The 26992-nt window shown below is 41.5% G+C and overlaps 1 protein-coding gene across 1 annotated transcript in view; it reads left to right on the top strand.

Moving 5' to 3' along the window:
• The window catches only part of LOC141338423 (uncharacterized), an 82606-nt gene that overhangs the window by 5612 nt on the left and 50002 nt on the right, over positions 1 to 26992 (top strand). Inside the window, exons 2-3 of the mRNA XM_073843970.1 lie at positions 11059 to 11629; positions 11720 to 12028. Coding sequence (XP_073700071.1) covers positions 11059 to 11629; positions 11720 to 12028 — 880 coding nt within the window. The remainder of the gene's footprint in view (positions 1 to 11058; positions 11630 to 11719; positions 12029 to 26992) is intronic.

Genomic DNA, 26992 nt, shown 5'->3' with positions numbered 1-26992 from the left:
GGGTGGGAGGGCGGTAACAAAATCTAGTGCGATATGGGACCAGGGTCTCGAAGGGATTGGCAGCGGTTGGAGGAGCCCATCTGGGGGTCTGTTAGAAGTCTTACCAGTGGCACAAACTGAGCAAGCCAAAACAAAACTGCGAACATCACGAGCCATAAGTGGCCACCAAAATCTTTGTTTAACCAAATGTAAGGTGCGACTTACCCCTGGATGACAAGCCACATTGGAACAATGTCCCCACTGGATAACTTCGGACCGTAGACTGTCTGGCACAAACAAACGGTTAGGTGGGCAACCGGCCGGAGGCGTTACCCCATGTAAGGCTGTCTTAACCTTCGATTCGACCTCCCAATTGAGGGCAGAGACAATAAGTGTCTCAGGAAAAATACCCTCGGGAGTAGACGGGCGATCGGAGCGGTCAAAAATACGTGACAAAGAATCGGGTTTGATATTTTTGGAACCCGGGCGGTACGAGAGAGTAAAATCAAAACGTCCGAAAAAAAGAGCCCACCGAGCCTGCCTAGAGTTCAGTCTTTTAGCGGTTCTGATATATTCCAGGTTCTTATGATCAGTCCAAACGATAAAAGGTACCCCCGACCCTTCTAACCAGTGGCGCCATTCCTCCAATGCTAGCTTGACTGCCAACAACTCTCTGTTACCAATATCATAATTAGTTTCGGCTGGCGACATGCGATGTGAAAAAAACGCGCAGGGATGCATCTTGTCGTCTGCGGGTGAGCGCTGTGAAAGCACCGCACCTACCCCCACCTCTGACGCATCGACCTCCACCACGAACTGACGTGATGGATCAGGGGTTACCAGGATGGGAGCCGAAACAAAGCGGCTTTTGAGGTTGGCAAACGCAGCCTCGGCTGCGTCTGACCACCTGAACGTCGTTCTGGGGGAGGTCAAGGCAGTCAGAGGTGCGGCTAGTTGGCTGAAGTTGCGAATGAAACGCCGGTAAAAATTGGCAAACCCCAGAAACCTCTGTAGGGCCTTACGGGAATCTGGGCTTGGCCAATCCACCACAGCCTTAACCTTCTCGGGATCCATGCGCATACCCTCAGACGACACGATGTACCCTAAGAAAGGAACAGACTGTGCATGAAAATCGCATTTCTCCGCCTTGACAAAAAGCCCATTCTCTAGCAGCCTCTGAAGCACTCGTCTGACGTGTTGCACATGTTCCTGGAGAGAAGAAGAAAAAATCAATATGTCGTCCAGGTAGACATATATGAACTGATCTACCATATCTCGCAACACGTCATTCACGAGTGCCTGAAAGACCCCTGGGGAGTTGGACAAGCCGAAGGGCATGACCAAGTATTCAAAGTGCCCCCTGGGGGTGTTGAAGGCGGTCTTCCATTCATCACCCCTCCTGATGCGGACCAAATGATAAGCATTCCTTAAATCCAATTTTGTAAAGACCGACGCTCCCTGCAACCTCTCAAAGGCTGAAGATATTAACGGCAAAGGATAAGTATTCTTTACCGTAATATTGTTCAGCCCTCGGTAATCAATACAAGGCCGCAGAGATCCGTCTTTCTTCCCCACAAAAAAGAACCCCGCCCCCGCTGGTGAAGAGGAGGGGCGAATGAACCCCGCTGCTAGAGAATCAGAAATATATTTCTCCATAGCCTCTCTCTCAGGAACTGAGAGTGAATAAAGTTTGCCCTTAGGCGGAGACGTACCTGGCAGTAACTCTATAGCACAGTCATAGGGACGATGAGGAGGGAGAGAAGCAGCCCGAGACTTACTGAACACTTCCTTCAGGTCGAGGTACTCCGCGGGCACGTTACACAGATCCGCCGCCTTCTCCTGAAACACAGAGCTAGAAACAGACGGACAAGCAGACACAAGACAAGATTCATGACACTTAATGCTCCACTCAGACACAGATTTAAGCTGCCAATCGATACGGGGATTATGCTTGGTGAACCAGGGGTGTCCTAAGACAATGGGTGCATGGGGGGAGTCCAAAATGTAAAATGGGATACTCTCACTGTGGTTGCCAGACACAGTGAGAGTTATGGAATCAGTGATGAGGGTGATGTCAGGAAGGGACTGTCCGTTGAGTGCGTGGACGGCAATAATGTCAGTGAGGGGGAGGAGGGGAACTTGATGGTGACGTGCAAAAGTAATGTCCATAAAATTACCCTCAGCTCCCGAATCCAACAGTGCAGAACAGTGAAGAGAACGGTTGGACCATCTTAACCTAACCGGAAGGAGCGTGGAGGTAGCACTGGATGAGGTCTTAGCAGCGGAGATCCCACCCGACAGTAGCCTCGACCTTACTGCCGGGCTGGGCCTTTTACTGGGCAAGAAAAAGCAAAATGTCCGGCGGCCCCGCAGTAAAGACAGAGGCCCTGGGATCTCCGCCTCTCCTTCTCCTCCCGGGTAAGCCGAGCTCTACCGACCTGCATGGGCTCGGGATCGTAGACGTGACCGACCGCGCCCTCGCCGCTGGCTCGAGGTGGTCCTCTCTCCACAGGGGGGAGCCGAGCGGGTAACCACCGCCGCTCGGCCCGGGAGAGTCGAGAGTCTACCCGCATGGCCAGACTGATGAGGCCGTCCAGGGTGGCGGGTAGTTCCAGGGCATAAATCTCCTTCTGGACGCGGTCAGCCAACCCATGCAGGAACATGTCCCACTGCGCCTCCTCGTTCCACTGACACTCCGCCGCGAGGGTGCGGAAGTCGATGGAGTAATCCGAGACGGATCTCTCCCCCTGCTTGAGATCCGCCAAGACCCGCGCGGCCTCTCTCCCGGTGACCGCGCGGTCAAACACCCTCTTCATCTCGTCGGCGAGTGTCGTGAACGAGGAACAACAAGGATCCTGATTCTCCCACACCGCCGTTCCCCACAGTGCCGCCCTCCCAGACAGTAAGGTGAGCACGAACGCCACCTTGCTCTCCTCGCTAGTGAACGTACGCGGTTGTAATGCGAAATGCATCGAACACCTAGCGAGGAAAGCTCGGCAGAAGTTCGGCTCACCAGTGTAGATCTCCGGGGTGGGAAGGCGGGGCTCGTACTGTGGGGCTGCGCCAGATGGTGTAGGAAGAACGAGCGGGGCGGGCGGTGTGGGTGGCGCAGCGGGAAGTCGAAGTTGTTGCATCCGTTGGTTGAGCTCGGACACCTGCCCCACAAGAGCTCCAATAGCCTGAGCTTGACCATCCAACCGAGAGACGCATGCCTGCATGAATTCCTCCGCAGTGGGTTGAGGTGTGCCTGCTGCTTCCATTGTGGTCAGATGATTCTGTAACGGGTGAATAAGCAAAGGGAAGCAAAAGCAGTGTAAACCAGTTTATTGTAGTAGATGAAGATGATGATACAAACAGATGAGTGAAAGTCTCTCGGTTGGGTGAGGCAGGGGCAAGATGGTGCTGGTGATGAAAAGTGAAGATCCTGGTGACGGTGTACACACAAACGAGACACGGTCACAAATCCCACGAAGACGATCACATACACATCCAGACTGACACGAACTCCACGAACACGAACTCCAAGAAACACGAACAGCACAGTGACAGAGAACTAGAAGAATCATCTGACGGGGAAACAGAGGGATGAGTGAGTTTATGTAGAGACCGTAAATGAGTGGCACCTGGTGAGTGTAACGATCGGCAGCTGCGCTGATGAGCATGACGTACACCACAGTCACACACACACATCACGGGACCTGAGAACACAGCGGATGTGTGAACCGTGACACTGCAATGTTTTACTTTACATGTGGGAAGTAAACTAGTTGATCAGTAGTCTCATAGGGGCTTGACCCCCCTTTACCTGACATCCAAAGGGATTGTCATGGGCATACAAAATTATAACCTTGTAGGTTATAGACACTGACTGAAAAGTCTAAACTAGAAACAAACTGAAGTGGAAAGTAAAGAACCCTTCTTTGGTTGAAGGTGATGTCTGATGTGATACAAGGGCTGGGTGTCTGCTGACATGGATAGACCTTGTTCAACTATGGGGTACCCCCCTTTTCCCCATGTCTCTTGTCAACACTCTGATGTTAGGTGGAGGGGGAGGGGCCCCGACCTGGTTATGCTGAGAAGACCAGGTGTCTGTCAGTGGAGGTATTCTCGTCTGACTTGAGGTCTTTGAGGGCTTTACGAAGTAGGTGCTGGATCTCTGCTAAGTTCTCAGCATCCTTACTATCAGTTCCTCTAGATTTCCTACTTCTGTAATTACTACAATGTTTGTGGCCATTCTCATAGCCATCTCTACCCTTCTTCTGTCTTTGCTCTCTGTCCTCCCACTGTCTGCTCTCCTTTCTGGGGGCATGTCTGTGATTGTTATGTCCCCTGTAACCTGAGAACCTAGGGCTCTGGCTGTTCTGCTGGAGATTGCTGGAATGGACAAACCTGTTCCTGGGAAGTTCTGACACTTCCATTTGTAGGGGAGCCTTACAGTCATTTCCTGGTTCGAGCACAGATGTATCTGGCTCTCTGTCCTTCCTGTTTGTGCCTACCCTCTCACTGTCCCATGCTCGCACTGCAAGCTGTCTCAGTTCTCCAGCAGACATACGGTCAACATCTACCAGAAGTATGAGTGGTTTTCTAACAGTTGGGTATAGATTACTCACAAACAAACTCTTAAACATGACATCCTCCTCTGCCCTGGGGTCATCTCTACCAGCAAAATACATTTTCCTCAAGCGCTCATAGTACTCTCTGGGAGATTCATGACGGCCTTGCTTGATTCGGAAAGCTGATAAACGAGAGGCAGATGGGTTCTGATACAGATTATACTCTGACAGAAGGGCTGTTAGAGGCTGTAAAATTACCATTTTCCTGGTAAGACTGTCCCTGTGAAAGATTATTCACCAGGGGTTCCCTCACAGCTGAACTGGTGGAGTGGGTATGCACCTTCTGTGGTTCAAGTTGCTTGTGGGGGAGGTGCCTGCGTTTTTCTAATTCACTCATCCTTGTTCCTATTACTTCACATCTCTGTTCTGCAATGCCATCTTTATTTGCTAACACAGATGTTCTAGCTGAAGCTTCAGCTCGTACTCTACTCAACTGTTCCCTATGCTGGACTTGAGTAACGTTTGAGTTAGAAGATTGTTGCGTGAGCAGATCACAATTCTTGCGTCTAATTTCTTGTTGCCTTTTCAGCTCAGAAATTTCAAGCAATGCTGACCTTAACTCAGCTTTGGTCTCATTCAGATTAGTACTTACTGCACTTAATCTCTCTGTCTGTACTGACATGTCTTTATAGGAATGGGTCAACTCTGTTTGCAGAGTGGCCACGTCAGTTTTCAGCTTTTTCAGCTCTACTTCCTGACTATCAGTAAAAGACTGTAAGAACTTAGTATCTGAAGACAATCTGCATACTTTAGCTCTTAACTTCAAATTGTCCTTACGCAACTCAGCCAACTCGTTTTTGAGTTCCTGAAACTTTAAATCCCTATCTTTATTCTGGTCATGGGCAAGAGTTAATTTGTCTATGGCCTGGTTTGGTTGGATAGGCCAGTTTAGTGCTAGGCTGGATAGAAGCTTTAATAGTGAAGCGCCCTTTAAGGCCTGGTTCACTGCTTCAGTGGTCAAGTCAGCCATATTTATTTAGTATATAAATACTTGTGTGTATGTATATAATAAATAAATACACCACCTGTATTAGTTAGCTCTTAAAGTTCACCACAAGTGTGAGCAGCTCTGAGCTATTAGGACAACGAATGTCACACACAGACAAGGGGTGTGAATTCTAGCATGCGTCCATAAATTGCCAGAGGGCGTTACCCTTACCTGACAGGATCACATAAAAAGAGAATTCTAGAAACTATAATAGACTTACAAGGTGGAAACTCTATGCTATATTTCTAGTAGCAATTAGTTATAATCAACAATTACAACTGGGCTAACAACAATTTTGGGAAAAATATCTGCAAGTTCTATGCAGCAATAAAAATCACAATTCTATACACTTTGCAACAAATCCTATTCATAAATTGTACCAAAGTTGAGCAGGGAAACTATCAATCAGGCTTAGAGGAAAACACTCTTGCTATGCAATTGGGTTTTTGACTCAGTGAAAGACTTAGTTGCCTGCTAAAGTTACTTCTATTGTTATCTTTTAGTGTATTGACTTGAGTTGATAAAACAGGAGGCTCATTTCATTCTAAGCTAGCCCACCCAGGGACGCCAATTATGTAGTGAATTTTACAGGAGACTCATCTCATTTTAACTTGGTCCACCTAGGGACGCCAATTATGAAGTGAGTTCTGCTTTCGCCCACTAGAAAAGCGAAATAGTGTAGTGATGGGTACTCGCGTCACAGATGACGTAATGATTCTTGGATCACATGTCACTTAATGTGTGGTAATGAGTACATCACATAAGAAAGATTGGTGGGATATCTAGCTTGTAGAACCTCTCACTGTATTATCAACACAAGGAAGACACAAGTGTAATAAAATAAATTTATTAACAAATGATAGACAAGAGTAATCAACTATTAAATGAATACAATAATTGCAAAAGGAATAAAGTGCATAAGATGCATAAAATGTGATTCAGTTGGGTGTTACTATGTCATAGCTATGTTATCTTATGGAAAGATAAACTGTTGCTACTCTGAAACAAATAAGGTGAAGAACCTTATTTTGCATCAAACAAATAAATGAGCTATTATTTGTTATCAACTGCAATCAGCTATACAATATCTAATGTAAATTAGAAAAATCATATACTGATAGTACACAACAATGCCAAGGTCTCTGGAAGAGGATTGGAAGTGATATTTACGCTCTCTGTGGTTGATTGAGCAGTCCGGTAGCGGTGAATTCTTCCACTGGTTGTGCTGGGAGCAGTCAGTGGGAAAAGGAGCAGGAATCCGTTTCGACAGCCTTGAGCATGAAGCGCTGTAGGATGCTGTTCTCCTGGAGCACCAAAGGGTCCTAAGATCTGGAACACGCAGATGTGGCCCTGGTGTAGGTGCTGAAGGCCCTTAGCTTGGAACACGCAAGCAAAGGTACCTGAAGTGAAGGTTTGCTTGCTGTAGCTCAACCTTGTTGCAAATGTCTGTTGGTCTTCTGCCTCTCTGGGCTAGAGACTCTGTTCAATCCGCTTTGTCTCTCTCGGATGGAGACTTAGGACGTGCTGCATCTGTTGTTGCCTCGCTGGACGAAGACTCTGAACGTGGAAAATATCTCTTTATTCACAGACAGAACGTGGTCGTATCTGCTGCTGCCTCAAAGCTGGAGACTTGAAGCGTGGAGCGTCTGTTTCTGTCTCTCTGGACAGTAGGCTCAGAATGGTTGTGTCTGTTAGTGTCTCTCTCTTATGGAGCTGGAGACTCAGAATGGAGGTATCTGTTGCTGCTTTCCCAGTAACGGGCCGCAGACTCAGAAAGAAGTTTGATCTGTTACTGTCTCACCCTTGTAATGGGCCGCAGACTCTGAACTTTGTTGCTCTGTTAGTGTCTCTTCCTTCACAGGCCGCAGACTCAGAACTTTGTGTAACTGTTATGTCTTTCCCCGACGGGACTCAGACTCAGTACAAGGAGTGTCTTTTGGAGAGGTACCTATTATAACTTTCCGATGAGGAGGAGATTGCAATTTGGTGCTTCTCCATTTCCATGCTGTGATTGGTTGGTTCCATCAGAGCGGGGGACATGGGGTAGCCCACCCTTCTTTCCTCTTGTGGAAGTCATTTGCATAGTCCAAACACAAAGTTAAAAAAGGTGTCAATAATGTTTTACTGGTGCATTTCTCATTTTCCAAAACACAATCAGAAAACATTTGGTCATGTAATGAACACATTAAGTCCAAACATGATGGGAAAAGATTGAACTGTCATGCATGCATTCATTTGTCCATTAACAGCTGAGTTTGTGTAAGATGTTGCACTACACATCGCTGTCAGTGAGAATACTTATTTCTCTGAATAAGTATAAGATGTGTGTGTTATGGTTCGCATCAGTTCAAGGTTTGAAAACATAGTTATGAATGGATTTGGATGGATCTTTGTGATCTCTCTTTGTTTCCCCCACTGCGTGCTGTATCTGGAGATCCTAAGGAATTTTTATGACCGTCACAGGACCAAACCTTAGAAAACAGTCTCAAGGTGGGTGAAGGGTAGAAACTGCATCTTGACCAATAGGAAGTTCTGTCCTTCCAGGGGTTTTGTCCCAAAGGTCTCTTCTTGCCCTCTAAGAGGTGTCTGGCAGTTGTCCTGGCATCCTTATCTGATGGCGTTGGACAGTTTGCTTATGTTAGTCCACCAAGATCCAATCAAAATGTAGAAAACCTTTGTCCACTATTGTGGCCAGGGAGGGGCCCTCGCCATAAACAGGGCCCTGGAATCCGTGGTCCACTACAATATATTCTTAATCCAAAAGATGAACAATAAACACAAATAGTGTAGAAAGTAGCACAAGAAAAATTGCACAAATTGTCTTGTGCAACAAAAAAATAAACAATCCAAATTATTCACAAACTACACACAAAATGAGAGAGAAATATACAGAGTGCAACCGAAAAAATAGTACAAATAATCTTTAAAAACTATATAATAATTAGTCGAATAATATAACAACCAAATAGATGGATCTGCTGGCTGTAGTCTGCGTCGGAATCTATTTTACCGGTGTTGTGTAATATTCAGTTCCCGTGAAAAACTGTTCCAATTGGCGGTGTTATCATGAATATTCAAAGCCTGTTCCGTGGTGGGCGTGGCTTTGTGAACTACAAACAATCGAATGGAATGGAGTGCGTTGTATGTTCTTCACCTCTTGTTTGATAAATTATTTCGTTAGGGTAATAAATCCGAGTGTTCATACGTCCCGTTTAGATGTATACAGCTGTTTGTTATTCACATAAAAGGCTGAAATTCGTATTGTTTTGCATGTGCTTTCATCGGAACGCTTTATCATGGACATATGACAATGTTTTTGCGGTGTGGCTAATGTGGATGATAACAAACATCAAGCACAGCACGAATTGAAGACATTCTGTTGTTGCTCTTTTTTGTCGTTTATTTAAAAGCTGTGTCAGTAGTTGCTGTGTATTTTGCTTTTCATAACTGACACTGTGATAACACCTACTATGTGTAATGCATTGCTGCAAGTATTTATGCATGAATACAATTGTAAAAGTTCACCTTTCGTGTGTTTAAGTACTAGAGGCACAGCCTTTTATAGGCAGTACATTTAAAATAACTTTATTTTCTTTCAGGCTCTCTTCTCTTAAATGCTCCATAAACAACGTCCACCATTTGCAAATTACTTTTTTTAATTTAATTTTTTTTATTATTGTTGCAAGGCTCTTGACCCAAAAATAAATAAATAAATAAATAAAACAAGGAAAAAGGCAACACAAAACAACACCAGAGAACGTTAAACAATCTTTATTTGAACATGCATCTAACGATATTTGAGTTGAATTGCAATCAGTCATTTATGAAAAGCAAAATACACAGCAACTACTGACACAGCTTTTAAATAAACAACAAAAAAGAGCAACAACAGAAATGTCTTCAATTCGTACTGTGCTTGATGTTTGTTATCATCCACGTTAGCCACACCGCAAAAACATTGTCATATGTCCATGATAAAGCGTTCCGATGAAAGCACATGCAACACAATACGAATTTCAGCCTTTTATGTGAATAACAAACAGCTGTACATCTAAACGGGACGTATGAACACTCGGATTTATTACCTTAACGAAATAATTTATCAAACAAGAGGTGAAGAACATACAACGCACTCCATTCCATTCGATTGTTTGTAGTTCACAAAGCCACGCCCACCACGGAACAGGCTTTGAATATTCATGATAACACCGCCCATTGGAACAGTTTTTCACGGGAACTGAATATTACACAACACCGGGACGTCGCCTAGTGACCGAAAACCCACATTCCAGTGCTTTATCCGATATCTACTGCTGTTTCCTCCTTGTTTTTGGTTTGTTTTACGTCAAAGGGCTCTGTCGTGAGTATTTCTGTACATTTTCAAAGAATGCTGTCATGCAAATGTGTTATTTTGCGTTTGTTTTCATGCACGCAAGACGCACTTTGCTTTCACTTTGCGTCTGTTCAGATCTGCAAAGAAACATATTAATCGGTGGTTCAAAAGACCAAAACCTATGTTTATTGGTTGAATAGATGACAGTTTGAACCAATCGGGGCACAGGGGTGGGACTAAGCATCAACAATCGTTCCTGTTTGGCTCAGAGGACCAAAACGTATTGATTTCATCTGACGAATCAGTGCTGAGGAAATGTGATGACGTAATCATGCTTACCACGGAGCCTCTGAATATCCAAATGAGACAAATGCGATATCACTGAAAAGAGTAGACTCTGTACTTTACGAAACTTTTTAAAGCATTCAAATTGGATTAGCGGTTCAAAAGTTATTAAACATTTAAGAACAATAGTTATTTTTAGCCGCCGGCGGCTGTCTCGGTCTTTGAGGGTTAATATGTAATGCTTAAATATGAAGTGTTTTTATAACTTGTGGTTTTCTTTTATTAATTTGTAGTGTTAGTTTGGAGTGTTTGGCTAATTATTAGGTTGTTTAGAACCATTAAAGGAGTAGTTCACTTTCAGAACCAAAATGTACAGATAATGTACTCAACCTCTTGTCATCCAAGATGTTCATGTCTTTCTTTCTTCAGTCGTAGAGAAAGAGTGTTTTTTTTGAGTTAAACATTTCAGGACTTCTCTCCATATAATGGACTTCTATGGTGCCCTTGAGTTTTCACTTTCAAAATGCAGTTTAAATGCAGCTTCAAAGGACTCTAAATGATCCCAGAAAGAAGGGTCTTATCTAGAGAAACAACTGGTTATTTTCTAAAAACATTTACAACTTATATACTTTTTAATCCCAAATGGTCATCTTGCTGAGCTAGAAAAGACGTTTGAGGTTAAAAAGCAAATATATTGTAAATTTTATTTATTTATTTTTTTTAGAAAATAACTCATTGTTTTGCTAGGTGAGACCCTTCTTTCCTTGGCTGTTATCATTTAGAGCCCTTGGCAGATGGCAGATTTGGGCCATTGTTTTACTCTGTTCTACTGTTGTTTTTAAACAGGGGTTAACTTGTAGAAGTGATGGTGCCGAGAATGGAGAGTGAAGTACTAGATGAAATGCAAGATGAAGATCAGTATTTTATAACTGGACAAGAATCAATTAGTTGCTCTCAGACAGAAAATACTTCAAGTAAAACTCATTTCACCTGCCAGTATTGTGGAAAGAGTTTCAGTCAACATGGAAACCTTATAGTCCACTTGAGGATTCACACTGGAGAGAAGCCTTTCACCTGCCAACAGTGTGGAAAACTTTTCAGTGAACATGGAAATCTTAAAGTCCACATGAGGATTCACACTGGAGAGAAGCCTTTCACCTGCCAAGAGTGTGGAAAATCTTTCACTAAAAAAGCAGCCCTCAAAAGCCACATGAATGTCCACACAGGTGAAAAGCCCTTCACATGCCCTCTGTGTGGAAAACATTTCAGTCAACAAGGAAGCATTAACAGACACATGAGAACTCACACTGGAGAGAAGCCGTACCTCTGCAAACTTTGTGGAATAGGTTTTACAACCAAACCAAACCTTGAATATCACATGAACATTCACACTGGTGAGAAGCCATATGCATGCGATCAGTGCGAAAAGAAGTTCAGTCATAAGGGAACCCTTAAAAAGCACATGGTGGTTCACTCAAGAGCTCCCTCTCTCAGTTTTATATGCCATCAGTGTGGAATGAGTTTCTCAGACAGTGATCACCTTAAAAATCACGTAACATCTCACACTGGAGAGAAGCCGTTCATGTGCAATCACTGTGGAAAGACTTGCTCAAACAAGACAAACTTAAATCTTCACATGAGAATTCATACTGGAGAGAAGGATTATATCTGCCCTTATTGTGGAAAGACTTTCAGATTTAGAGGAAACCTTCGGGCTCACATGAGAGTTCACAGCGAAGAAAAACCTTTTAGTTGCCTTTCATGTGGAAAGAGTTTCACACTTAAAGGAAACCTTACCGCTCACATGAAGCTTCACACTGGAGACAGACCTTCTGCAACATAAGTTTCACAATCAGAGAAACCTGAAAGATCATTTGCAAACGTATTCTGGAAAGACACTGACAAGTTTAGAAGGAGCAATTTTATATGTATATGCTTGTATGTACCAGAGCGTATTTCTGTTTTTTGTATGTAAATAGTTTCAAATAGTTCTGCAGTATAAAATGGCACCAGAAAAAAAAAGTAATTTTTTTGACTGAAATAGCAAAATAATTTTGAAGGCTGAAATTATTGACTGAAACGTTGACAAATATTAAATATAAATTCTCAAGTGAGTTATGTCGTGTTACGTACAAGTTCCTTCTTACTGAACTGTCCACTTGTGCCAAGAAAAGGTGGGCTAACAAGTCTGGCATGAATTTCAACAAGTACAGTGGGGCAAATAAGTATTTAATAAACTGCCGATTTTTCAAGTTTTCTCACTTACAAAGAATGGTGAAATCTGTTATTTTCATCGTAGGTACACCTCAACTGTGAGAGACAGAATATCAACAAAAAAAAATCCAGTCACATTGTATGATTTTTAAATAATTAATTACCATTTTATTGCATGAAACAAGTCTTTGACAAACTAGAAAAATAGAACTTAATATTTGGTTTACAATTACAGAGGTCAGATGTTTTCTGTAGTTCTTGACCAGGTTTGCACACACTGCAGCAGGGATTTTGTCCCACTCCTCCATAAAGGACTTCTCCAGATCTTTCAGGTTTTGGGACTGTAGCTGGACAAGAGGCTCTTACTGAGGGGAGGTTGTTGCCCAAAATCTTGTGATACATGGCCCCATCCATCCTTCCCTCAATACAGTGCGGTCGTCCTGTCCCCTTTGCAGAAAAGCACCCCCATGCTTCACGTTTGGGGTGGTTTTCTTGGGATTGTACTTATCCTTCTTCCTCCAAACACGCCGAGTGGATGTTTTACCAAAAGTTCTATTTTGGTCTCATCTGACCACATGACCTTCTCCCATGCCTCCTCTGGATCATCCAAATGGTCTTTGGCAAACTTCAGACAGGCTTGGACATGTGCTGTCTTGAGCAGCGGGATCTTGCGTGCGCTGCAGGATTTTAATCCATGACCGTGGAGTGTGTTACTAATGGTAAATGTTGACACGGTGGTCCCAGCTGTCTTCAGGTCATTGACCAGGTCCTACCATTTAGTTCTAGGGAGATCTCTCACCTTTCCCAGGATCATTGATTGTCCCTAGTGTCCTTAGACAGCTCTTTGGTCTTGCCCATAGTGGAGAGGTTGGAGTCTGACTGAGTGAGTGGACAGGTGTCTTTTATACAGGTAACAAGTTCAACAGGTGCAATTAGTACAGGTAATGAGTGGAGGATAGGAGGGCTTCTTAAAGACAAACAATCAGGTTTTGTGAGAGCCAGAATTCTTGCTGGTTGGTAGGTTATCAAATACTTATTTCATGCTATAAAATGGAAATTAATTATTTAAAAATCATAAAATTAGATTTTAGGTAAATAATTTTTTTAGGTTTTGTCTCTCACAGTTGAGGCATACCTACGACTTAATCGGCGAAACACTGTGCTGTTCACACTACGTGACACAATGTAAATGATCCGCAACAGTGGGTCACACACTACTGCTAACACTAAGCTGACAACAACTTTGTCGCCCAATAGGCAAGTTTCCATCCAGTTTTTTGCAATGTTTTGTGATCGACAAAGAGAATATGCATACAAAAACTGAAATTTGCTGTCTCCATCCAACTGGCTTTTTACTAATAAAAAAAAGTGTGCGGGATGACGATATCCCTAAAAAAAAAAGCACTTGTTGCATAGCTGTTTCCGTTAATAATTTAACCTATTGTCCAAAATACATAGGCTTGAAACAAAACTGTATTATATAGACTATTATTTAATTTTATAGGCATACTTAAAACTCATGACTTACAATTTATTATTTATTTATTTAGCAATATACATAAACAGGTGAAGTTATTATGTGGCTGTTGTAGTGTTTGAACCAATCAGACAAGCGGCTATTTGTTACCTATAACAAATAATTTTTAAAACCAACAAGCCAGCTATACTGTATGTTGGAATTCTGGAAACAACCCCTGAAAGCAACTAACATCCAAAAGGAGCTCAGTTGCCAGGGCAGCCATCTGATCACAGTTTTACGACCCAAAGGAATGCAGACAGAAACACTCTTCCTACTCCTTTCCTATAGGAAAGACTTTATGCCCATAGAAATGGACTTGTCCCTAATTCAAAGAAAAACTTATTTGAATGAACACACATATCCTTTAGGTCATTTTGTCACCACCATACTATAAATGTCTTGTATAATGTCTCTTGACTTTTAAAAAAAAAAAATTATGCATGCTTAATGTGTGAAGTACTAGTCAATGTAACCCCTCCTATAACTATGTGTCTCCTATCAAACTAATGCATTTAATGATGCACACTTTGGTATACGCCTTCTCCTCATAGAATGCCATGTGTGTTCGTACTTTAATCCGAATATAAAATGCCACAACCATTCGAACCATGCTCCACAGTAGAGACCTGCGCGGGACGGATTTTTCAGTCCCGCTCCCGCAAGATTGTGTCCCGCGCCCGCCCGCTCCCGCAGAAATATACGTTATCTCGTCCCGCTCCCGCCCGCGACATTCATGATTTGTCCCGCGCCCGCCCGCTCCCGCAGAAATATACGTTATCTCGTCCCGCTCCCGCCCGCGACATTCATGATTTGTCCCGCTCCCGCCCGCAAAAGCCCGCATAAAATTAATCTATATTGATTTTTTCTGTACATCGATTGAATTTACATGAAACAGTTCTGTAACATCTTGTAAATTCCACTAGACCCCAGCATAAACGCTCTGGATAAAATATGTGTTATTTAGACTAAGCATCAACATTCACAAACCACTGTTATTCTTAACAAAAAAGCAAACATGAGCTATGCGTGCATCTACGGCAGAATGCAAACAAACAAGGCTCCTTTAAAGCTGACATCTCAGTATATACGCGATCTCATAAAGCTCTTATAACACAATGGATATTATGCACAATTAATCTTTCATACATGTCTACACTTTGAGTGTTGTAATTTGTAAGCACCCAATATTCAGCACTGTTCAATACTTTTGAGCAGTGAGTGGATTTTAACTTTAACACCACTGATTGGCGATGCGCTCCAGAAATCAGCATGGCTCACACTTCAAACAAGTTTTAAACCGAAACTGCCAATTCTTGCGCTTACTGATCATATTTATGTTGTTCTTGCTGCTTTTGTGCAATAGATGAATAACAATTTTTTGTTTTTAGATATTTTATGTTTAGATATTTCTATTTTGCGGGAGTCCCGCGAATCATTTTATTTTCCCGCGTCCCGCACACACAGGAGCTCTACCCGCCCGCACCCGCACTCGCCCATCAAGTTTTGTCCCGCGCCGCACTCTGTTGCGTTGGGTCCCGCGGGTCCTGCGGTACTCCCGCGGGATTTCAGGTCTCTACTCCACAGTTCCGCCTGTCTCTTCTGAAAAATCTTGATTGCAGCTTCGGCCATCTAATAGAACCATCCAGAACTACTTCAGAGGCTTCACGAGACTCTAGTTTAACAGCTAAGTCAAATGCAAGTATCATTCCTTCTACTAAACAGAGGTTTTGTGTAAGCTATCGTATACTGTGCTTTGAGTTAGAAACTGATGGTTCTTTCAGATGGTCAACTCAGCCTCATACCCCTTTCCTTGTCTGTTTCTAGCCATCACCTCTCGCCCTTCCTAGGTACCATGTATGTGTGATTTGCATGTGTACGTGTTCGTTTAGACTAGTTATATGTTAGTCCTTCGTTAATAAAACTCTTGTGCATGAATTACATGAGTCTCTGATTCTGCCTTGCAAATTAATGTCCCTTTATGATTTACGATTAAGCTACATGCTCTAATGCATTAATACTGTAAGAATGTTATTTTTCTGTGGCCAATATGAAATTGATATGAAGTTACCCTGAATGTTCGCTGGACGAATGGATAGTCGATGGCGAGTTAATCCCGCTACAGTTACTACTGGCGACTAATATAAATAATTGTAGTTAATCGTAATTAATTGTAATTATTTATATAAATTTTCCTTTTGAGCTTAATTCTCTACACTGTGATCCATTTAAAATACCTACATTGGTTTTCCAAGTATTAATTTTATACAAGCAACAACAACAAAAAAAAAACTGCATTAACAACTGAACCTGAGTATTCACATGGTCACATCACGCACATGCAGTGCTTTTGTGAACGGAGAAAAACATACATCAATCTACAGGTGCTGGTCATATAATTAGAATATCTTCAAAAAGTTGTTTTATTTCACTAATTCCATTTAAGAAGTGAAACTTGTATAATGTATACATTCTTTCCACACAGACTGATATTTTTCAAGTCTTTTAATTTTGATGATTATAACTGTATAAAAGTATGAGCAGCATGTACAGCACTCAATACTTGGTTGGGGCTCCTTTTGCCTGAGTTGCTGCAGCAATGTGGTGTGGCATGGAGTCGATCAGTCTGTGGCACTGCTCAGGTGTTATGAGAGCCCAGGTTGCTCTGATAGTGGCCTTCAGCTCTTCTGCATTGTTGGGTCTGGCATATCGCATATACCTCTTCACATACCCCATAGATTTTCTATGGGGTTGAGTTCAGGCAAGTTTGCTGGCCAATTAGGAACAGGGATACCATGGTCCTTAAACCGGATACTGGTAGCTTTGGCACTGTGTGCAGGTGCCAAGTCCTGTTGGAAAATGAAATCTGCATCTCCATAAAGTTGGTCAGCAGCAGGAAGCATGAAGTGCTCTAAAACATCCTGGTATACAGCTGCGTTGACCTTGGATTTCAGAAAACACAGTGGACCAACACCAGCAGATGACATGGCACCCCAAACCATCACTGACTGTGGAAACTTTACACTGGACCTCAAACAACGTGGATTCTGTGCCTCTTCTCTCTTCCTCCAGACGCTGGGACTGTGATTTCCAAAGTAAATGCAAAATATACTTTCATCAGAGAACATAACTTTGGACCACTCAGCAGCAGTCCAGTCCTTTTGTCTTTAGCCCAGGCGAGACGCTTCTAACGCTGTCTGTTGTTCAAGAGTGGCTTGACACAAGAAATGCGACATATGAAACCCATGTCTTGCATGCGTCTGTGCGTAGTGGTTCTTGAAGCACTGACTCCAGCTGCAGTCCACACTTTGTGAATCTACCCCACATTTTTGAATGGGTCTTGTTTCACAGTTCTCTCCAGGTAGCGGTTATCCCTATTGCTTGTGCACTTTTTTTTTCTACCACATCTTTTCCTTCCTTTCACCTCTCAATTAATGTGTTTGGTCACAGAGCTCTGTGAACAGTCAGTATTTTTTGCAATGACCTTTTGTGTCTTGCCCTCCTTGTGCAAGGAGTCAATGGTCATCTTTTGGACAACTGTCAAATCAGCAGTCTTCCCCATGATTGTGTAGCCTACAGAACTAGACAGAGAGACCATTTAAAGGCCTTTGCAGGTGTTTTGAGTTAATTAGCTGATTAGAGTGTGGCACCAGGTGTCTTCAATACTGAACCTTTTCACAATACACTAATTTTCTAAGATACTGAATTGGGGTTTTCATTAGTTGTTAGTTACAATCATCAAAATGAAAAGAAATAAACACTTGAAATATCTCGGTCTGTGTGGAATGAATGTAATGTATACATTATACAAGTTTCGCTTAAATGGAATTAGTGAAATAAATCATCTTTTTGAAGATATTCTAATGATATTACCAGCACTTGTATGTTCTGAGTTAGAGATCTCAAACTGAAATTGGTCTAATCAGATGTGAGAAAAATGACACATCTGACAAAAAAAGAAGTCACTCTCCCATTTATCTTGCTCCAAATTAAAGGTCTCTAGTACTTTAACTGAAAATGGAGTGTTTAATCTTTTCATTATACATAGCAGTATCAAATTGGAGGACAGAGTGTCAGTAAAGTGCTTTGACACAATCTGAATTGTTAAAAACCCTATGTAAATAAAGGTGACTTGACTTGACTTAAAGACTCTCCAAGGACCACAGCTGGAGAATTGCAGAAAATAGTTGAGTCTCGGGGTCAGAAAACCTTAAAAACAGTCGTAAAACAATCGCAATTAATCGGAAAACAGTAGCTACATCACCATGTTGTTCGGGAGGGTTTCAAGAAAAATTCTCCTTGCTCACCCAAAACAAATTCCAGCATAATCAGTTATCAGACACGGCTGGAACTTTAAGAGGCTGGCTTCTATGGTCAGATGAAATGAGCTTTAAGCAGCAAACACTCAAGATGGGTTTGGTAAACACAGGGATAAACAGTTCCCCATGTGTACAATGAAATTTACTGCTGTAGTTTTGATGTTGTTGGCCAGTATTTCTGCTGGAGGTCTTGTTTAAAAACATGGCATCATGTCAAATACCAACATAAAAAATGAGTGACTGTTAGAAATCTTATAATGAGCCATGTTTGGAACTTTCCACTGAACAATAATCCAAACACAAACCTCAAAAAGACTTTCCATTTCAGTCTTCTGACCTGAACCCAATAGAAAATGAGTGAGGTGAACTGAAGAGAAAAAGCACCGTCATGGAGCTGGGAATCTGAAGGATCTGGAGACATTCTGGATGAAGGAATAGTTTCTGATCTCTCGTCAGGTGTTCTCTAACCTCAACAGGCATTTTGAGTTGTTCAACTGGCAAAGTATTGATTAAAAGGGTGCCGTTAATTGTGGCCAATGCGTATTAGAGAAAAACGTTTATTTCATAATGATATTTCCCCTCGTTTTAAATTCTTAATATCCAATGAAACGTTAGATTTTTGTGCATTTTTAAAATTAAAGATCAGCCTTCTTGGATCATATTTACCAATTGTACTATATGTTTGGCTATGGCTGTATAGCTCAGATAAGGAATACCTCATGGTCTTTCACAGTGAAGGGACTGTAGGGACTATAAATCACACATTTTTGTACATGCATTAAAAAAAGCAAAACATATACAGTATTTCAATGAAATCAATGAATTACAACAAACCACAATTGCTCATTGTATTGAGTATTTATTAAAAGGCTATTAGTTGTCAATTTTAGTGAGGTTTCAATAAGCATATGAATGTAGGCAGATCAAAATAAACCATGTCTTGTTCTTACTCTTTGTCCAAAAAGGACAAAAAAACAATCAAGCATTTTAATTAATAATATTTTTCTCTGTAGTGGAGACAAACCTTACTCATCTGTGGAATTGTTTGATTTCAGTGCCTTCATTTTCTCTTTAAGACATGCATCAATTAATGGGAAAGTGCCCTTTATAACAGCAGGCCCAAGACCATGTGTTGCCAGCTCAAATGGTTCCCAATCTGCCTCTTAAGCATTCTTCACAGCTGTCAAGGTCTTCCTGAAATTAAAAACACCAAAAACAGTTCCTTGTTTTTTCAATAAATGTCCATTTAATTATAACTCCGGATTCATGCAAGTTTTCTACTGGCTCCACTCTACGGCAATTGTGACAGTTATCATGTAAAATCTTACTATTATAACAATTTAAAAAAACATGAAAACATAATACAGGTCTCAGAATTCCCTTTAAAATACTTCTGCCACTTCTACATTATTACCTTCACAAAGTTTTGAGCACTGTAAAGTGAGCTTTGTGCGCTTTGAGGGTGTCACGTCAAGCTCTGCCAACCTCTCAGTTATTTTATTTTTTTGTCATTTGGCTTTTCTTAGATTGGCCACTAGCGAATTTGCAGAGTAGCTTACTGGTAGAGAGTGCCTCCTTCGTAGCTCCTGTGATGTCACCACGTATCTGAAATATTAATTTATTATGTATATTATAATGATCCTTAAATTGAACATGCTGTGTCATTATAGTTTTGTAACAGCTTTTAATTGGGTAACTTTTGTAAAAAAAAAATTGATTGGTGACTTTGGACATTCATTTTTGACGTGCCACTATTGTGACCTATTTATAATAAAGAAACTGTAATAATACTGTGAAATCCCAGTCATGAGTTACACACTCTAGGGATACATTCTAAAACTAATACTTTTTTATATACTTTTTTAGAGATGTTCCCAAAATGCAAAATTTTGTTGAGGATGTTGTCCCACTCTACAGTCCTTCAGAATTTAAAAGGCACTTTAGGCTTCAAAAAGGACAGGTAAAGGTGTGTAAGTAATAAGCCCCATCAATATTAGAACTGTTTCCTCTTTCTTTGCAGTATCTCATTACAGCCCTTGGTCCATTTTACATGAATGCACAACATACCAAATTGCCACATACAAACAGCGTTCTTGCATGCCTGTGGACACTATCCAACCGAGAGTCATATCGGGGAGTGGCAGACAGATTTGGTATTAGCAAATCAAGTCTTGCCAAGCATCTCCATGATTTTTGTTTGCTTGTTAACGCTCAAATGGCACATCACATTTCCAGGCCAAAAGGCCAGCGGCTGAAGCTGAAACAGTTAGGTTTTGAGAAAGCTGGTTTCCGTAACACAGTTTCTGCAGTTGATGGGTGTCACATCCCAGTTATGAGACCTCACTGTGATAATCCCTTAGCATACTATAACAGAAAGCAGAACTTTACTCAGTAGAACATTGTGGACAACTTAGTATCATGAAAACAATTTGGCTTTCTTTACGTTGTGTGACACAAAATGTAAGGTCAATTAAAGTCGTATTCAGCATTTAGTGAAATTCTTCTTGTTGAACTTACCTTTTTTCTGGTATCTCCATAATTTTCTCCTGACGTTGTCCAATTGCTTTTAGTTCTGTAACAATTGTATTTAGGCTGGTTAACATTTTTTTTTTTCAAATGACCATCTGCGTTTCTCTTTCAGTCTTCTTCATCTCCGAAGTTCTGGCTGAACAAGGGTCTCCAATGCAGAAGTCCTTCTCTCTGCATGGGCCTCATAGGTCTCATAAAAAGAGGGCTGGCTCACTGGTCGTCTTCTTCTTGTGGGATTTAGCACCATGTTTTGGAGATCAGAGGGTCCAGGAATGGCTGTTCTTCAGAGGAATGTGGTGTGTGTGTGTGTGTGTGTGTGTGTGTGGCCGTGTGTGTGTGGCCGTGTTTTGGGAGCACACTTCATCCAGGACCAGTGGAGTGGAGAAAATTGTAGAAGCTGGTTCACTTCCAATTCCAGAACTGCCAAACAGCTTATCCATTTGCTGTGAAAGAGATCATTGACTTAGGAATGGGAAAAAACACACACCTCGTCAAAGATGTGTTTACTGTATCACAAAACCATTTATACATATACAGTACATATAGGCCTATAGAGGATGAAACTGTTTTCCAAACATACAAAAAACGGAATAAAGAAAAAGAAGAACTGAAACTGCATAAGATAAATAAATAAAAGAAATAAGCTTGCCTATCATTTATTCTATATAATCGTTTAGCTTTTTTATTGATCATTTCAAGTATGTGAGTTACTTTTATGTAATATGTTAGGACATTTTTCAAATATAAGCAGATTTGGAGCAACTGCAGCACCTGACCTCTGTGGCTGGTCTCGTTTTGCTCTCACGGTACACTCGATTTATCGTGACTACATTTAAGATGGCGGCGACTGCTCTGTTCCTGGTGGAAAATGTCTGTATAAATCTTCTTGTAAATAAACTACCGGTGCTTTTTCTGAGTTCTCAATGTCTCGTTTTAAATGTCAGGGCCCTAGGAAGTCTACTGATGAAGTGTGGAGCTACTTTGTGCCTCGTAAATGGCGTAAAACAGTGATTTATTTACATGGCTCCTTCGATGCCCGATTGACTTTCATTGACAACCTGTTGTGAGCATCGGCTAACTGACCCCAGATTTCGGACAGCTGGACACAAACCGAGATGAAATATGCAAGGTACGTTCACACTCGGTATCATGATTCAATACACTTTAGGTCAATATCACACCGGAGTTCTACTTTAATATGATATGTGATAGGCGACCAATCGTCTCAGACTGTAGCAGCGAAATGTACTTCACAGCTGAGTATGTGTATTATTTTTTAAACAGCAAATGTTTTTTAAACATATCACAAAGACACTATTTATTTGAAAGACACATGTGACCTTATTCAGAAAACCAAAGATTTGAAAATCCCATCTAGTTGATCTCTTTTCACGATAGACATTGACAGCCTATAGCACCTGTATATCATTGCTCTTTTGTTGATTTTACTCCTCCTTCATACTGTACACAGAAAGCTGCATCCTCTTAAGATTAGTGAAGCTCTCAGATCAGATGTACCTGCTCTGAATGTATCTAAAATCAAAAAAATGTATCTTAAAGGCTAGGTAAGCAGCATGTACAGTGCCCTCCACTAATATTGGCGAAAGCGAAATGATAGTGCGGCAAACTTACATTATGAAATAAATGGTTTTCTGTAATGCATCGTGACCATAATTATTGGCATCCATATAAATTCCTATGGATAATATATATATAGATAGTATATGAATATATTTCTATTCATATTTTCATTTTTAGTGCACCAGGGTAACTAGGAGCAAGGAATTGTGCAGCCATGACTTCCGGTTCCACCGGATTATAAATATGAGGAACACAACGGCCAAATTCCCTTAATCATCCATCACAAGCAGTAAAACCAAAAAACATAGTTCTGATGTGCAGAACAGGTTTGTTAACCTTAACAAAATAGAAAGTGGCTGTAAGAAAAGAGCTAACGCATTGAAAATCCCCATTCCCACCATTTGAGCAATAATTAAAGGAACACTCCACTTTTTTTGGAAATAGGCTCATTCTCCAACTCCCCCCGAGTTAATAAGTTGATTTTTACCGTTTTGAAATCCATTCAGCCGTTCTCCTGTTCTGGCGATATCACTTTTAGCATAGCTTAGCATAGATCATTGAATCCTATTAGACCAATAGCATCACGTTCAAAAATGACCAACGAGTTTCCATATTTGTCCGTTATTTCAAATGTAGAAGCGCGGTATGCACGCTCATAATGAAAGCAACGCTCACACGGTGATACACGCTCGTTTTTTCCAGGCGCGTCCGCGCCGCATCAACATAAATATTCTATAATCTTTGGATAAATACATCTCAACTTTTCAGAATGCCACATGCGCACGCAGGTCATATGACAAGAACCAAAAAATCAGCTTCACCCTTTCCCTTATACCATTGAAAAAACAGCCAAGTTGGAGGAACAGCTGATCATATCTGTACATGAATAACCATTTTTAAAGACATTTAATAGCAAAGCTAATGCAACCGATTTTTAATGCTGGAAATCCATTTATGCTTTGCTGAAACTTCTGAGTCGTCATTGAGTGATCAGGTCATGGCTGCTTAGCAACGGCAGACGCCACAAGAAAGAAGTTTTTTCAGAAGAAGAACATTTTTATTTTTATTTTTATTCTGTCTGTTCAGCATCCTTCAACAAGGACTGGTGGTGGTGGGATTCATAATGTTCATAATGGCATTTTATTAGTTGGTTTAACCATGGATGAGGTAATGGTTGTCTGGTAATTTTTTTTTTCAATGACGTTCCTTGTTACATATTCAAAAACATTAACCAATATTGCATATCCATAATTATTATAATGGATATAATTACAAAATACTTACAGTATAACGTAAATTAAAAGTTAAGCGCACAAAAAAACAGGATTTTTTTCACTTATTTTGAATTTTACTCAAATACAAATACAAATACTTTTCCCCCCTCAACAAATACAAATACAGACACAAATACTGGCTGCTTTGCACACCCCTCTTAGTACACGATATACCTGCAGAAGAGTCAAGTTTTAAATAGGACAAATATCGAAACTCGTTGGTTAATTCTGAACGCGATGCTATTGGTCTCATGGGATTCAATGATCTATGCTAAGCTATGCTAAAAGTGATATCGCCAGAACAGGAGAACGGCTGAATGGATTTCAAAACGGTAAAAATCAACTTATTAACTCGGGGGGAGTTGGAGAATGAGCCTATTTCCAAAAAAAAGTGGAGTGTTCCTTTAAGAAGTTCCAGTCAACTAAATATGTTACAAATCTGCCTAGAAGACGTGTCTATATCATCCTAAGGCACGATAAGGAGGAGAGTTTAAGGAGCCATAGACTCTCCAAGGATCACAGATGGAGAATTGCAGAGATTAGTTGAGTCTTGGGGTCAGAAAGCCTAAAATAAAGTGACCAAACAGCCCCTACATTACCACATGTTGTTCCTCAATCACCCAAAAACAAACTCCAGCATATTCACTTGTCAGACATGATTGGAACTTCAAACAGGACTGGCTTCTATGGTCAGATGAAACTAAAAATGAACTTTTTGGCAGCTAACCCTCCAGATGGTTTTGGTGCAGACAGGGATAAAAAAAGTACCCAATGAGAAAACTCAGAAAAGTGTAGTGAATTTTTACATAAGACTCATCCCATTTTAACTCGGCCCACTCAGGGATACCAATTATGTAGTGAGTTTTGCTTTCGCCCACTAGAAATGTGAAATAGTGTAGTGATGGGTACTCGTGTCACAGATGACGTTATGATTATATCACATGAGAATGATTGATAGGATATCTAACTTGTAGACCCTCTTACTGTATTATCAACACAAGGAAGACACACGTATAATAAAATAAATTGATTAACAAAAGATAGACAAGAGTAATTAACTACTAAATGAATACCATACATGCAAAAGGAATAAAGTGCATAAGATGCATAAAATGCAAGTGATTCAGTTGAGTGTTGCTATGTCATTGCTAGGTTATCTTATGGAAAGATGAAGAACCTTACTAAGAATGCAATGTAGTGGACCACGCATTCCAGGGCCCAGTTTATGGCAGGGGCCCCGTCTCTGACTTCAATAGTGGACAAAGGTTTGCTATGTTTTGATTGGATCTTGGTGGACTAACACAAGCAAACTGTCCATCACCATTAGATAAGGATGCCAGGACAACTGCCAGACATCTCTAAGAGAGCAAGTTTACGTTTTTGAGGTCTTAGAGAGTTTTTGGTACAAAAACCTAGGAAGGACAGAACTTCCTATTGGTCAAGATGCAGTTTCTGCCCCCCACCCACCTTGAGACTGTTCCCATTAAGTCGGTCCACTCGGTACAACACATTACTATAGGATATCGCGCTCCTGCGCCGTCCGCTGAAGACACCTATAATCACGCCTGGAAGGCAATTGACACATTATGACTTACTTGCTGTGTGCAAACCATAGTGCGCTGGTGTCGTTGGGGCATGCCATGGCCGGTACTGTGGTGGCGCAGCGGCATCTTTGGCTAACCTTGGCAAACCTGCCAGAGCACACCGGAGTGCGTTTCTCAGCGCCCCGATCTCCCCGTCCGGGCTCTTCAGAGAAGACCTTGGTGTGTTCCAGGCATGGTTCGAGGACTCTAGAAAACAAGCAGAGTCGAGGACTTCCGGCTGACGCAACCCAAGATGGCAGCATAGGTGTATGGTTCCCGATCAGTACTCGATAAAAAACCCAGAATTCGATAGTTTTGATAGAAATAATTACAACTGCAGCAGAGATGGAAAGGGGAGGAAAATCAAGAAGACAAATAAACCAAAAAAACTCGAAGAAACAACCAGAACTGAGCGATGAAGACGAAGGCGAGGTAGCGGATAAAATAGAGGGTGAAGACAAACCCCTGGAGGCCGAGGAAGCCGTGGCGATCCGTATGGGACTGAAAGATATTGTTAAAAAAAATCCAGGACTTCAAAACCAAACTAAAAGCGGAATTTACTACGTTAAAAAGGGAAATTAAAAAGGATTTTAAAAAAGAACTCGAGGATTTTAAGAAAGACATTAACCAGTGGCTAACAGAAACAACGACAGAACTAGCCGAGCAAAATGCGAGAATCACGGAAACTGAACAGAGAATTGAGGAGCTAGAAAACTGGAACATAGAGGCAAAAGAAGCTCTACTCCAATCTATTAAGCAGCAGAGAATACTACGGGACAAGCTGACAGATCAAGAAGGAAGAAGCCGACGGAATAATATCCGGATCTTCGGCTTAAAAGAGGGAGCAGAGGGCGGCTCTGCAACACGATTCATTGAACAACTTCTGAAAGATGAGCTACCCCTACCAACAAACATGGATCTACAAATACAACGGGCACACCGAGCTTTACTGCCGAAACCAGGCGCTGATAAACCCCCGAGATCTATTGTGGTGAACTTCCTTCAATACACAGTGAAAGAGACGGTGCTGAGGGAAGCCTGGGGGAAAAAAATCCACTATCAAAACCGCGCACTCTTCTTTGATCATGACTACGCCACTGAGGTTATCCAGAAAAGAAAAGAATACAACAGCATAAAAAAGGCCTTGAAGGAGAGAGGAATACGTTTCCAGACACCCCTAACGAAAATCAGGATTCATTGGGAAGCTGGCCCACATACGTACGAGAGCGCACAAGAGGCTGAGAAAGAGCTGAACCGGAGGGCAATCACCGCAGAAGTATCAGGCGGAGGCGCATTTAAGAGCGGGATAGAAGAACGACTCGGCATTACAATGGCAACGAGTTGGAAACACAGAAGATATGGCTGTACGAGCCAAGCAGAGGCTCCAGGAATATCAAAGGAAATTATGATATAGAGGTATGTGAGTGCATTCAAAAGACTCAAATAAGGACACGAACGAACAGATCAAAAGTAAATACACTCCGTGAAATGGTCAAAATGCTAAATTGATTGTCTTTTTTTTTGTTATATCTGATTGGTAACTAAGAACCTACCTCATACTAGGAGGTTAATACAGAGACTGTATTGGACAATTAGAGCAAACCTCCCTAGAGAGGGCCCCCATATATTACGGGATATCCTCCTCAACCCACAAAGGTAACGTGGGTGGCACACACATGGACACGTATCTTTTTTTGGAAGTTAAATTGTTTCCTGTTTTGTGTTCTTACAATGTTTTTGCTGGTTACCATGGACACGATACAAATCAAAGAAAAGTA

This window comes from Garra rufa, chromosome 1 (assembly GCF_049309525.1).
Source record: "Garra rufa chromosome 1, GarRuf1.0, whole genome shotgun sequence".
NCBI classification, from domain to species: Eukaryota; Metazoa; Chordata; class Actinopteri; order Cypriniformes; family Cyprinidae; genus Garra; species Garra rufa.
This window is presented reverse-complemented; position numbering and strand designations above follow the sequence as displayed.